Source organism: Lepisma saccharinum, chromosome 19 (assembly GCF_977018435.1).
Source record: "Lepisma saccharinum chromosome 19, izLepSacc3.1, whole genome shotgun sequence".
NCBI lineage: Eukaryota > Metazoa > Arthropoda > Insecta > Zygentoma > Lepismatidae > Lepisma > Lepisma saccharinum.
Window position 1 is genome coordinate 60,195,047 of NC_139247.1, and position 12,708 is coordinate 60,207,754.

The following is a 12,708-nucleotide window of genomic DNA, read 5'->3' on the forward strand; positions in this document are numbered from 1 at the left end:
TATTGTTCTATATCTGTCTCAATATGATGATCACTCTCTTTTTTCCGTTCTATCTGCATCTATCCTTCTTTCTCTCTATCGCTCTCTCACACTTCTTTCTTTCCCTCTTTTGATTTTCTATCTGTATTTTCTCCTCTACATTCTTCAGGTTCAAATTTTTACTAATATATGTGTTTGTTTTCTTTTCAAAATGTAACTTTTGCATGTATTTGTTATGATTTATTTTGCTCCTCATTAAATCATTCCACTAAAGCAATTGGTTACGAAAACTTTTAACTTTCTTAGCTAAGTTTTGTGCGTGTTTGTACTCAAACGGATAGACATACACACACCTGATCAAGGCACCATAATTCTGACTCCTTCCCCTCACACAGGACTATTCTCTGCTGCAACATTTGTGCATAAAATATGCTACGTGGAGAGGATGTTTGCTTGTGTGGGCACTGACAGAATTGATGTTATATCCGAAGCCTGAAGAAGTCAATAAGAGTGAGTTTTCGCTCAAACATAACCACCGATTGATTAGTTAGAGACCTGTAGCGTTCAAATCTTAAGGACAGTTTTAAAACTGCACTGAATTCACGAGAATTATGGCATGCTGGTTTGTACAAAATTTGTTGTAAAAGCACCCCCAATGGTTGCTTGACAACCGACGCGAAGTGCGGAAGATTTAGGAGATGAAGTCTGATATTGAGCTACAACATATGGGTTCCCTAGGGGACACTCGTTACAATTGCTTTGGGGCGTAAAATATGAACAAGATTTTATGGCACACCCAGAGCCTGACGTGCTATCATAAAAACGGAAAAATAGAGCTCCTGTATTTCATACTTGAAAAAAGCCCATTGATCCACCCAAGGAAAGGGATTGCCCCCTTCACTTCCCCTTCGGCGACTACCAAAATCGAGTTAAGCGTTCGGAAACTAATAACTAGTTACAATACTTCCCAAGAGATGGCATTAACGACAAAATTCTCATCGTTTTAAATCAAAGTGTCGATAATACTCACAATTAATGCCGATTATTTTATCTGTAAAGATATTTTTTATGTTCTACCAGATAATTAGTTCCTGATCTTCAAATTAATTTGCTTGTTTAATAAGTTGATGCGCCTTCCTAAACATTATGGTGTATGATTAAGCATTGCTGTTATAAAAGAAGTGAAGTTTTGTTTCAAACTCGTATGTACATCCTGGGATGGTATTAGTCATTTTCTCGTAAACATTGTACTCAAGTGCATTCGATATTAGATGGATAAAGTTATTAATCGATCATTTGGTTTTTAACATAACCCTCGTCATTCTAGGAAAGTGAAATACAGTACACATTATCCTCAACCAGGTCAAACAGACGTGTAAGGATTGAGCAGTAATCTTACGAAATATAACCGTGAACAACTTTAGTATCAAACTAGAAGACATCTCGCAAATTACGAGAGTAAAGAAATTAAAAACTTGACAGATTAATCAGTATTGTTAATACGACAAGACTAACGTATTCTTCGCTAATAACTTGAAAAGAAAAAATAGAGACTATATGATTGTATAGTAGGATGGATTACAACGCAGTAAAATTTGAAGCCATGAGACTACATATAATTTTGAGTTCCAGTTTCACATCAATATTTTTTGCTGCTACTTATTTCCATTCAAGCCTGTATTTCTATTGTTTATTTTGCGTCGCTTCTGTACATCTGCGGATAATAGCGATAATGAGGATGAATGACGGAGAAAATGTAAAGTTCTTCGCGCATATAGCACCGCGCCATGAAGGCACATTTAGAGTATGTCGGGGTAGAGCCCCACATATTCTCGATCTCGGCCATTTTGGAGGTAATGTATTCAGCACCATGCTCCGGCCGCCTTTACCCCCCAGTGGTGCCCCTAGGTACCCATTGATGTTTTGGCTGGGTGAGCCCCAGAGCCGCTTTATGCTGAGAGAAGGCAGGAAAAAATCCGACCATAGATCACCCACCCCTGCAATCGAACGCGGGTCTCTCGCGTGGCAGTTAGACGCCCTACCGACTGGATTACCGCAGCCCAATTGTACATTCATATCTGTCCAGGGTTCAAAGCTGGTACACTTTACCCAGTAACGAAGAAGCTGACACGTATGAGAATAATTTGGTTAATATTTTTCATATATACGAACATTGCTCATTTACCACTACTTTATTATTATAGAATTGAATAGAATTATTAGTATTATTATATTAGTATTTGATGAACACATAATTTAAGTTTGTAAAAAAGCTAAGAAGGTTTTAGGTTTCATATATTTTTTTTTAATTGGACTTCCCTTAATAGAATGGAAACTTTTAGGTTTCTATTTATAGTTGTGGGTCGCCCATTAGTGGAATATGGAAGTAAATTATGGAACGTAGCAGCAAATAGTCACACCGAGAACATTGAATCAATTCAGAAAAAAATTATTAGGTTGCTTTTTATGAAAATGAAAAAAAAATTACATATCACTAAATTATATTGAGTGGTTGGAGATACTTGATTTAACAACCTTGAGCTCAAGAAGGAAATACAAAATTAATGTATTGATACAAAAAATTTTGTGAAATAGGATTGATAGTGAATACTTTATAAATACAATAGTATATAACGTTCCTAAATACAAAACAAGAAAGGTGCATTATTATCAGTAAATTTGAAAAATGGTGGTGAATTTTTAAAAATATTAATCCATGATTTTAACTATGACTTTCCTTAAAATGTTATCTTTAGGTATAAGATGAGGTTTACTGTAAAAAAAACATTGTGAGTTAATCCTGTGATATTACTGTTTGTGACATAGTGCTGTATAAGGTTTATTTTAATTGTTCTCAGTACTTTAAATAAAATTCTTCTTCTTATTATTATTATTATTGTATGATTTTTTCAGGTGAAGGAAAAATTGACGAAGAGGGGGAATTTTACCTTTTAGAAAGGGAGATTGTAGCCTCAGATGCCGGCAACACTGCTGCCACTGTCATAGCGGAGGGAAGGGAAGTAGATATTTCTGATAGCGAGAGGAAATTAATTTTCCCTCTAAGGTCTTGAATAGCCAGTTCATTGATATTTGCTTTCTCATTCGGACACTTGAATCTTCTTTTTTATATTTTCTTCAACTTAGGATGTCTATATTCTTTCTCTTCCAGTTCCGAAGGTGGAAATAGTGGACGAGAGAGGAGTGTCAATTCAAGACAAATTCTACAAAGCTGGAAGCACTATTGAACTTAAGTGTGTGATTAGTCAGGTCCCCCATCCCTCCAATTACGTCACTTGGAAGCACGGGGCACGCATGCTCAACTACGACACGTCGCGAGGCGGTATAAGGTAAGTAAAATATGTATTTCTTACTTATGAGTGTTCTCTTCTGGAACCTTTCATCAACAGGGATGCTGTACTTTTGTTAGGATACAAGGAAAGTCTTACTTTCGATGGAGCAGTTTATTGTGGATAAAGATGTGCGATTCAGTTCATGCGGCGTAGTCAGGTCAATCGGCTCTCAAATTACACTACGTCATCGGATAGGCCTGAACTTAATTTTGAATTGTGACTGCATCGTATTTACTCTGGATGCCACGTAGCAATCCTTATTCAGTTTTAAGTAACTTTCCATGGGAGCCGGACATGTTGGTGCGTTCATTTCACTGTACAGTTTAGTCTACAGACGTCTGGTCCTTGAGTATGTTCGTTCACAAAGTTTACAACTTCACTATTTACAGTGTAGATGCGGGCCTAGCACTGCTTCTTCAGTGAGCACGACAGTACACTTTGTAATTCCTGGCCTTTTTATTTAAGTACGAAAAGCAATCATGAATTAGTTTATTCCCACTATGCGAACTATTAACTAATAAAGCCATTTTCTATGTGATGAGAAAGTAACTTACATTCATCATTTTTAGTTATTGTAAGGTGAAAGTGAATGCCGGAGAGGTCAAAGGTGAAAGTATGTTGCACCAAAATTACCTAGCACCAAAATGGCTACACCAAGATGTCCGGCACCAACCTAGACCCAGTTTCCATAACTTGAAAATTGCTAATTATTACGGACTATATCAGTTGATTGCTCTGTCTTATATTGTGAGCGCACTGTATGTCATGTTCCACCCGTCCACTTATTGATTAGTTACTGATAAATGCTATCTTAGTGGCCTGAGTAGATAGCATATTATTCTACCACGCAAAAGGATTGAATTCTGGGTGACGCCAATAATATCTTCCTCTCTTCACATCATCCTCGTCGGATTTACATCGAGATTTAAAAAAAAACATGTAAAAAATAATCAAAATGGAAATATACATAGAATAATTTGTTACTTTTAATACAGTAAACGTCAATACAGTAAACGTCATTCTAGATCTGTGTTAAAAGTAAAACATATCATAGCAACATACTTCCGAAATCAAAGCCTCATAAAGCCCATTCTTTGTAGCAGGAAAACGTGGGTTCAGCAAGTTAAGGTAATGCAAGCTGTAATCAGGTTACGGGTCTACGTCACTTCACTGACGTCAGAAAAGCACGTCGGCTGGAAAGGTCAGCGCGTCAATTCTGGAGCAGAAGCAGGGTGTGATAATGATTTATTACCAACTACATGGATTGACAGTAATTGGCAACTATTATGGGCCCCTGATTGATAAATTGCAAGATTGTATCTTGGCGCTACGGTGCAGAATTTGATCCAAAAAGAATGAGGTGGTAATTTGCTAGGAAACGTAGTGAGCGTCAAATGAAGGTAATGACAGACATAGCAAATCTCCTATATTAGAATGGAAATCTTGCAATTTCCATTCGCTTAATTTGGTGATCGCTCTTAATTCAGGAAAACCAGAATATGCTGTTCCAGTAGCTGTTAAAATGAGAGGTTTTCATAAATACTAATCAACGAGTGATGGATTGACAAGCGGCATACAGCCTTAACTCAACATCATTGTGTGCGAGATATAAAGACACTACCAATAAGAGTCATAGGCGATAAATAAGATGTGAGTTGGTGTGTAAGATCAAATGTAGAATCAGTATTTTTATATTAGCGCAGATACGAGGATGCTAGAATGTATGAAAATATGGAATAAAAAAGGAAAGATAAATGGCGATACGATGGAAGATGAGGAATTAGGAGTCGACGAAGAGTTAATGTTTAGGATCATCTGAAGATATGTGGGGAAGTAGGATGAAGTCGGCTAAGGATGACGTTAGGAAACTTGGAGTGAATGAATAGAGAAAGTTGAAGATGATCTGAAGAAACATGGATCAAGATAATGGAGTACGTTGAGGATGATATGAAGGAACGTGATGAAGAGGATGGAGTACGTTGAGGATGATATAAAGAAGTGTGGATAAAGAGGATGGAGTAGGTAGAGAATGCTGCGAGGAAACGTGAATGAAGGGGATGAAGTAGATTAAGAAGCATTAAGGAAGCTTGGCAGAATAGCATAAATAAATTGAATATACTCTTAGTATTATAAATGCAAGAGGACTATTAGATTGCTAGTAAACCGAGGAAGTTTGATTAAAGACTATTATTAGATTGAGGATAACACCTAGTGTAACAGGACAATTACATTGAGGGTAATCTGAAGACGCTTGGTGTAAAACTGTCACAGGAGCAGACTATTATCATTGATTTGTAAATATTGATCGTTCAAAAATAGTTAGTATATTTTAAAAATAAGATATTGTATGAAAGTAGAAGTAGGTTAAAAAATAACTCGAAAAAAACAGGAGCAACACGTTTACAGTGATGTAAATACTGCTTTTTAATTTGCATGCATAATTAGAACTCATAGTGCATTTGTAGGTAATATGTTTGCTGTAGTTAGAGAGCTGGCCAGGTTGAGCCACAGGAAACATGAAACGGGCTGGGAAATTCTCCCTGCGTGGTGTTATCTGGTTCAGTTTTCTCCTCAATCGATTTTTTGAATATATGTACACGATATTGTGAAATAAGATTTGAAATATGTTCATGGTTTACGGCAAATCTGATATTTTATTGTTCTCTGCATCGTTTGCCCAAACTAGGAGCAATATTCGCGCCCTGCCTTCCCAAACTGTTGAGGAGGAAGGATAAACAATTTTCAGGATGCAGAAATGTCTGCTCCCTTTGCAAAAAGGTTCGTGCTCCCCTGGGTATTAACGCTTACTTCCCTCAACTCAGGTTCATTTCTCTGCTGTGTCTCTGCCATCTCTCCCCAACCCCGTTTGCCTTGTCCATACCCTCCTCCCTCTCTCTTAGAGAAGAAATAAAATGAACGTTTCGTGTCCCTCTTTCAAGGAGCAACTATCGCAGAGACATCCTCAACCTCCCTCCCCCTTTTTCAATCCGTTCCATTTGCTTGAAAAAATCAAGAGAAAGGGAGTTTCAGAGGTTTGTGTTTTTATTTGTCCGTGTGCCCTTGTCTTCGGTGTTCTTTGTTTTTTGTCTTTCCTTCAAGGTTAGCTCCTTTTATCCAAAGGGAACCTGAGATCTGTTCCTTCCTTAGAAAATGAAATGTATGGGAACAATTGGAGCTATGAAAAGGCTCATTCACTCCTACTGTTTTCTCTTTTCAATTGTTACAATGAGGTTTTGTGGTTTTTCCTTTGTCCTTTAAACCCATTGTAGTTGTCCGTTCTACTATGTCAATTAGATTTCCAAAAAACATTACTTTTTTTGCAAAGTATTTTCATACATCATAACCAATTCTACACCATTGATGTCCAAACTTTCCATTGTAGCAAGGTAAACAATTCTGAAAACCGTTTAGCTTCTAGAGATATAGCTAAATAATTGTCACACACAAAGCCTGTTTCTTTTTGCTGTTTCAAAAAAATAACGAGTAGGTGAACTTTTCTTTCTTTCTTTTGATCTTAAAAACAAATGCTCAACACACCATATCGCCACTGAAGATTCTTACTTTGAATTTCGTCTTGGAATGGGTGATCCATGATCAATTTAATCTTTACTTATCCTCATCGTAGGGCTCAACGTAAGGATACGAACGTGATGTAAAATAGGAGAAATACTATACAAAACTAAGATATTTGTGAGTTGATTAGGTCATAAATCAGGATTTGTCAATCCGTCGTATTTGTGAAAGATGGCTCCCATATGCACGTGTGGGCGGCAGAGTTGAAACCAGTATTATCAAGTCAGGAGGATTCGCCGGTCGCGTTCGTGCAATGGGAACACTCCCGTCATCTCATTCGTGAATGAAAGTACAGCGTGGTATTGTCTTACTCGTTGGGTGCAACAGCTCCAAAGAACCTCAGCATCTCACAGATTAGCCAACTCTCATCCGTCTTCTATTCTGCTTCATCTCCATACACCCAAGATGATAATGTTCTCTTCAATACAAGCCATACTTTCCTTTGTCTTCCATATTAAAGCTAACAACTTAATCTTAACATTTAAGATTATGTTGGTAGCCTTAAGAGACGAAGGCTGAGGAATGTATGGTTAATGTTGAGGAGACTTAGGGCCTTAGGTGTAAGCAGGAAAGACAAAGTATTAATTTTCGCATGTCTTAAATAGAGACTTGTTAAAGACATGTGCTAGTAGTGTTACAAATGTGTGTGCCGCCAATTCTAAACCTTCCAAATTTCGCAATCAAAACATTAATTACAAAAGTGAAAACTAATTTACACAAAAATATGATATCTTGCATCTTTTATAAAATTTATTAGTATCATGTGTGAAGAGCCATCTATTGGCTATCGTCAAACTAAAGCATATTTATCAAAATACACATGGATAGGTCCGCTGCGTGACATAAAACAAGGAATGCACCCAAGGAAGTACACAATGTTACCTAAGTAAACATGTGAGATGTTTGCAAATGTGCACTCTCCTTGATTAGAAACCTGTGTATAGTATAGAACTTGTTACAGATGAATGGGCAAACACTGGAACACATCTTTCTCCGATGCCCGCAGTTGGCGCTGCAGTCGCGTGTGATCGATTTCCCGCGCTCTGTGATCATCGACCTTTGTCCGAGTGAAGAGATGCCATTATAGAAACCGCTGTGTCGAACGTCGAGTGCACGTTGTGCATTGATTGCTCTTTTCTCTGCTGCGAACAATGTCTACAGCAAACTGGTTTCTTTGGGAGCAGGTCGGTCTCTGCTGATCCTTGAGAGTCATAGAGCGGTATTTTGGGACTTCGTAGGATTCTCGAGGGCATGAACGTGGAGGCAAAGGGGGTCACGACCTCCCATCGAAAATGAATGTTTACCTAAAATTATATGTTTCACATATATTATTGCCATAGTAATTTATCTTAATTATTAGAAGAGCATTGCAGAATCATGATAGCTTCAAACTGAGTGACGGTTATTTTGAGAGGGGCAACATTATTAATGCCTCGTTTCCCCTGGAAAAGTACTTTGCTTGCCCCTCTTTGGAAAAGAGACTTCCATGTTCGAGGGTAACAAGATATTACTTGTTTGTATGTGAGTACAAACATTGACTGATTAAGCTGGAGGGGCACATGCCTCTCCCATGGCCACTCTTGCGAGTACCCATGGTCCGATTATGGATATGTGAGAGGGGATGTAATTGCAATTCTGTGCCACTCCTAGGAAAAAGTTCTGGATCCTTCTATGAGTGCAAAAGTAGCATGATTTAATTTCTGGAAGCTAAAAAATTAAATGCGCCTTACAGTACTCACACTTTCTCTGCACAGAAGTTCCTTATCACGAAGTGTGGATCTGCGGATGTTCCTCTCACTTAGGCGGGAAGTTATCTGAAGATGCAATCTTTGAGCACCGAGTTCGATACTTTCCACCTTGTCGTTACTTTGCCTGCAAACTCGTTACCGTTAATGTTCAAGAAATTAACGTGTTACTTTATTTCAACGTTTGAGTCGGGCGAACCCGTAACCTCTTGATTACAAGACAACGACGTTACTACGTCATCGGGGAGGCCTCATTTACCATCTACCATTTACTTTACCACGTTTAACTGGTTGCACCAGTTCGTATATCGGTTCTCTGTAGTACATATTTCTCAACATTAGAACTTTTACACATATGAGTTGGCACCATAAGCGTAATCAGCAGGATGTACGGTGGGTGTTGCGCCCTTGACTTAACATGATTTTACGGGTTTTGAGAGAACAAGAGGAAAACCATAACCAGAGATTCAAACCTGAGTTACAGCTTAACGACCGGATCAACGCGGTAGTAGGAAAGGGGCATAGAATAATCAAGTGCAATAGTACAGAGTGCCTCAAAAGTCTGTAATCCTAATGAGTTTTATACTAGAAGCTGCTAGTTAATTCATAACGTACGCCTGTAATACTTCAGTGCTGGTCTGTTCGTCGGTGGGAATCGTTGGCTGACCACTTTTAAGCCTGTTGTCCACGCTTCCTGTCTCTTGGAACACGTTTTCTCACCCGGTCCGGATATAAACGGTTGAGCTCCTCTTTCAACAATCAGCAGAATGACCTCGATGCGTCCTCACTTAGTTATTCGTCTATCTGGAAAGAGAAAAATTGAAGAAACGCACTTGGATTGCAGACTTTTGAGACACCCTGTATTCTTGTCCAGAAATCTAGTTCCTCATTCACACTTACAATGCACTTCTCCAGCTTCAAGTGCAGCCGTTTCATGTTTTTCAGCCGAAGGCGTGGAAGGTCTCATACTCGGCTCGCAAAAACATCCCCCCCCCTAAGGTTTTAATTTTATCCTCATGACTATTCATGGCACGGAGCGAAATAATGATTACCAGAAAACTGCGCCTTCATGGAAGATAAGTACAGGGTGTTTGCGGCAGAGGGCAATAGCTCCTAGCTTCGCATATTGCTGCTGGAACAGTGGAATTAGAACGGCGTGAAAGACCCTTGCATGAATCCACGATAGGGACATGTGACGGGAGGGATATATGAAGCAGGGCCGGGGAGGGAGTACCACTAGAAAGTGCCCGCATTCTACTTAAGTACTTTATGGAAATGAGATTAACATTAAATCCGGTTTCTGTTTTTGTTTCATGGTATTTTCTCATTTTATTTTGTCTGTGCATGGTGCTCCTCCCCATCTCTGGTTGTCCAGTGTTCATATATGTCTCGATCAGCATATTATGTGTGTGTGTGTGTTCATTTACCCTGTGTGTATGCAACCGTAGGTCACAGATTCGTGACGTGCAAGTCTCAGTTTCCCTCAAGACAAAATCCTAGTTTCAGAACAAATCATATTAGAAACTGAAGTCCGTGTCGCGAAAGCCATACGATGCTGTTTTAAAGTTGGAAGCCTTGATTCGAACGACACTTTACTTCAAACATGGTTCCGAAAGATAAGTTTCCCTCTGACAACCAAGTCCACGTGGAACCCAGTATATCCTCCCTTCAAACCTCTCCCACCAATAGCGTCCGTTTCAGGAACTGACAGTACTTGTCAAGTCCACGTGGAGTAATTGAGATGTGGCCAATTCAATTTCTTTAGAGATTTCATAACGTGAGGTCGCGGTTATCTTTGCTTGGTTGTGTTTTTGTGTTGTACTAGTCTTTTTTTTATACAATGTGGAGACCTTGGGAGTATAACGTAACACTGCAGGTAAGAGGGAAAACAGTACTTCTCAGAATAACAGGTGTTGGCTCGAAACCAGATACACGTTCGAATCAGGACTTCAATGGACATTTCCACTTTGACATGAAAAACGTTTTAAACCCATTCATTTTACAGATAATGACACAAACATGAGATGTGCAAAATATCTCGGCGATATTTGTTTCGGTTCTCGAGAAACACGCCTTCAAACACCGCTGAAATTCACCTACTACGTCACGGATTTGAAAACGTCCTCTCCACAGACAGGAGGTTCTCTGACGTCATCACTTAGAAATGCGTGCAGGCGGGGCTTCTGCTCGTCCCGACAACTTAGCATGAGCCGCGGAAGCGACAGAAAATTCACTTGCTACTGTGTAAAACAAGTATCTTACAACTTCCAGTGCAAAAATCTGTGCTCCATTTCTTGGAGATGAATTATGCCCTAGCAGTATAGTAGTATTTACTATAATTCAGCCACTCGGTGGAGGGTTTTCCCATTAGGGTGACAAAGCAAACCTTGTAACAGTCAATGGCTGAACACGTGAACAGCCTTGTTCATTGCGAATACATAGGTTAGTTCTGACTGGCAAGAACTTAATATTATAGGAATGCCTTTTCTGGAATTACAGTTATTTTCGTCATAAATTTTAAGATAATACTTGTAGAACACACTGGTTTACCCGCCAATTTCTGCAATATAAGAGGTGATACGGTATAAAAAGGTACGGTGAGTTTTTCAATTTCCTGCAGTAAATGACAGTTTTCTTCAGTTAATATATATATTGCAAATTTTTGTATTTAGCCTACTTTTACGTCGCTTTTCCGTTCACTTTGTTTAACCGCAACGATGAGAACGCATGGTTAATTTATTATAATTTATTTATTAATTATCATGTCTAACATCACATTTCTTCCCACTTTTGGCTAATCGCTACAATGAAGATGAATAACTACAAGTTTTATTCGAAGTCGGGGTGCAGGAGTACATCCCCCCCCCCCCACACACACACTACTACCAACTGCACAATCTAAGTATCACCCAACCTGCCATGATAAGAGACGAACTTTTTCTTCTGTCCCATCTCATTTCGAAATCATTCACTTGTCCCATCTCCTTTTATGAGACGAGACGGAACATGCCTCGTCTCGTGAGCAACACTGACATTAACAATAGAAGCATCCCCCTAGCTGTCCCCAAAGTCTTGAGCAAACATCCTCTCATGTAAAAATTTCCAGTTCAATGAAATGTCACTCACAAGGAAACAGTCATGCCCAGGTCGAGAGTCAAACCTGGAACATGCGACTTCCTCAGATAAATCATGAATTTTGTGTATAATAATTACAACGCCAGTTCATTCCTGGTAATTCTGAATCAGCAGTTTGGTTTGCATATATAAGCAGGATAATATTTAGTTTTCGAGGGCTGTACCGTCGAAACGAGGAGTCAAAAATAATAATAATAATAATAAAAAAAATATTAAGAAAGGATTTCTTTGTATTTATAATGATAAGCCTCTGCATACGTTGTTAATTCTATATTTTTCTAGACTTGAGATGAGAACGAGAATTGCCCTTCCAAACCGAGACGGATGTTTATAAACTGAGACGAGACTGTCAATGAGACATTTACAAATAAACACGAGACAGACATTTACAACTCTCAACGAGAACGAGACCAAGGCTGCCATGTCTCGTCTCGATAGGATCCTTAGTGGTGAAGTTGTGAACCAACCAATTAATGCGTTCGGGGTAACGAGATGAGGCGGCTTTTTTCGCAGTACAAAATTCAAAATAATTATATCGTACCATTTCAGTATGGGATATTGTTATACACATGGGCGTATATATAGTTCACGGGGAGAGGGATGGATCAACTTTTGGTATGATTAGAGTTGCTTTATTTCGTAAGTGAAAATCCAGGACACTGCTGGCCGGAGGCTTGTTGGGGAGCATGGGGGGAGGGGATGTTGGACCCGACAAAGTTGTGTGTTTGTAGTCACGAAGTATTGATACTTTTCTGTTCATCTTCTGTCACTACGTTTTTAAGAACCAAATTTCTTTAATATGATTCGAGGGGGAAAAAATAACTGATTTGATAGTCTCAATGCAGTTTCTTATCGCAGAAATTCCGAAACTATCAGGAAATTGCAGATATTGGTCTGCAGTCCCATCTGGTGTGTGGAATTACGAA

At 38.9% G+C, this 12,708-nt stretch overlaps 1 protein-coding gene across 2 annotated transcripts in view; it reads left to right on the plus strand.

Annotated features, from left to right (window-relative positions):
• The window catches only part of LOC146003169 (zwei Ig domain protein zig-8-like), a 614,539-nt gene that overhangs the window by 541,635 nt on the left and 60,196 nt on the right, over nt 1–12,708 (plus strand). For both annotated transcript variants that reach the window (XM_083141354.1, XM_083141355.1), the window contains exon 5: nt 3,149–3,326. In XM_083141354.1, coding sequence (XP_082997480.1) covers nt 3,149–3,326 — 178 coding nt within the window. The remainder of the gene's footprint in view (nt 1–3,148; nt 3,327–12,708) is intronic.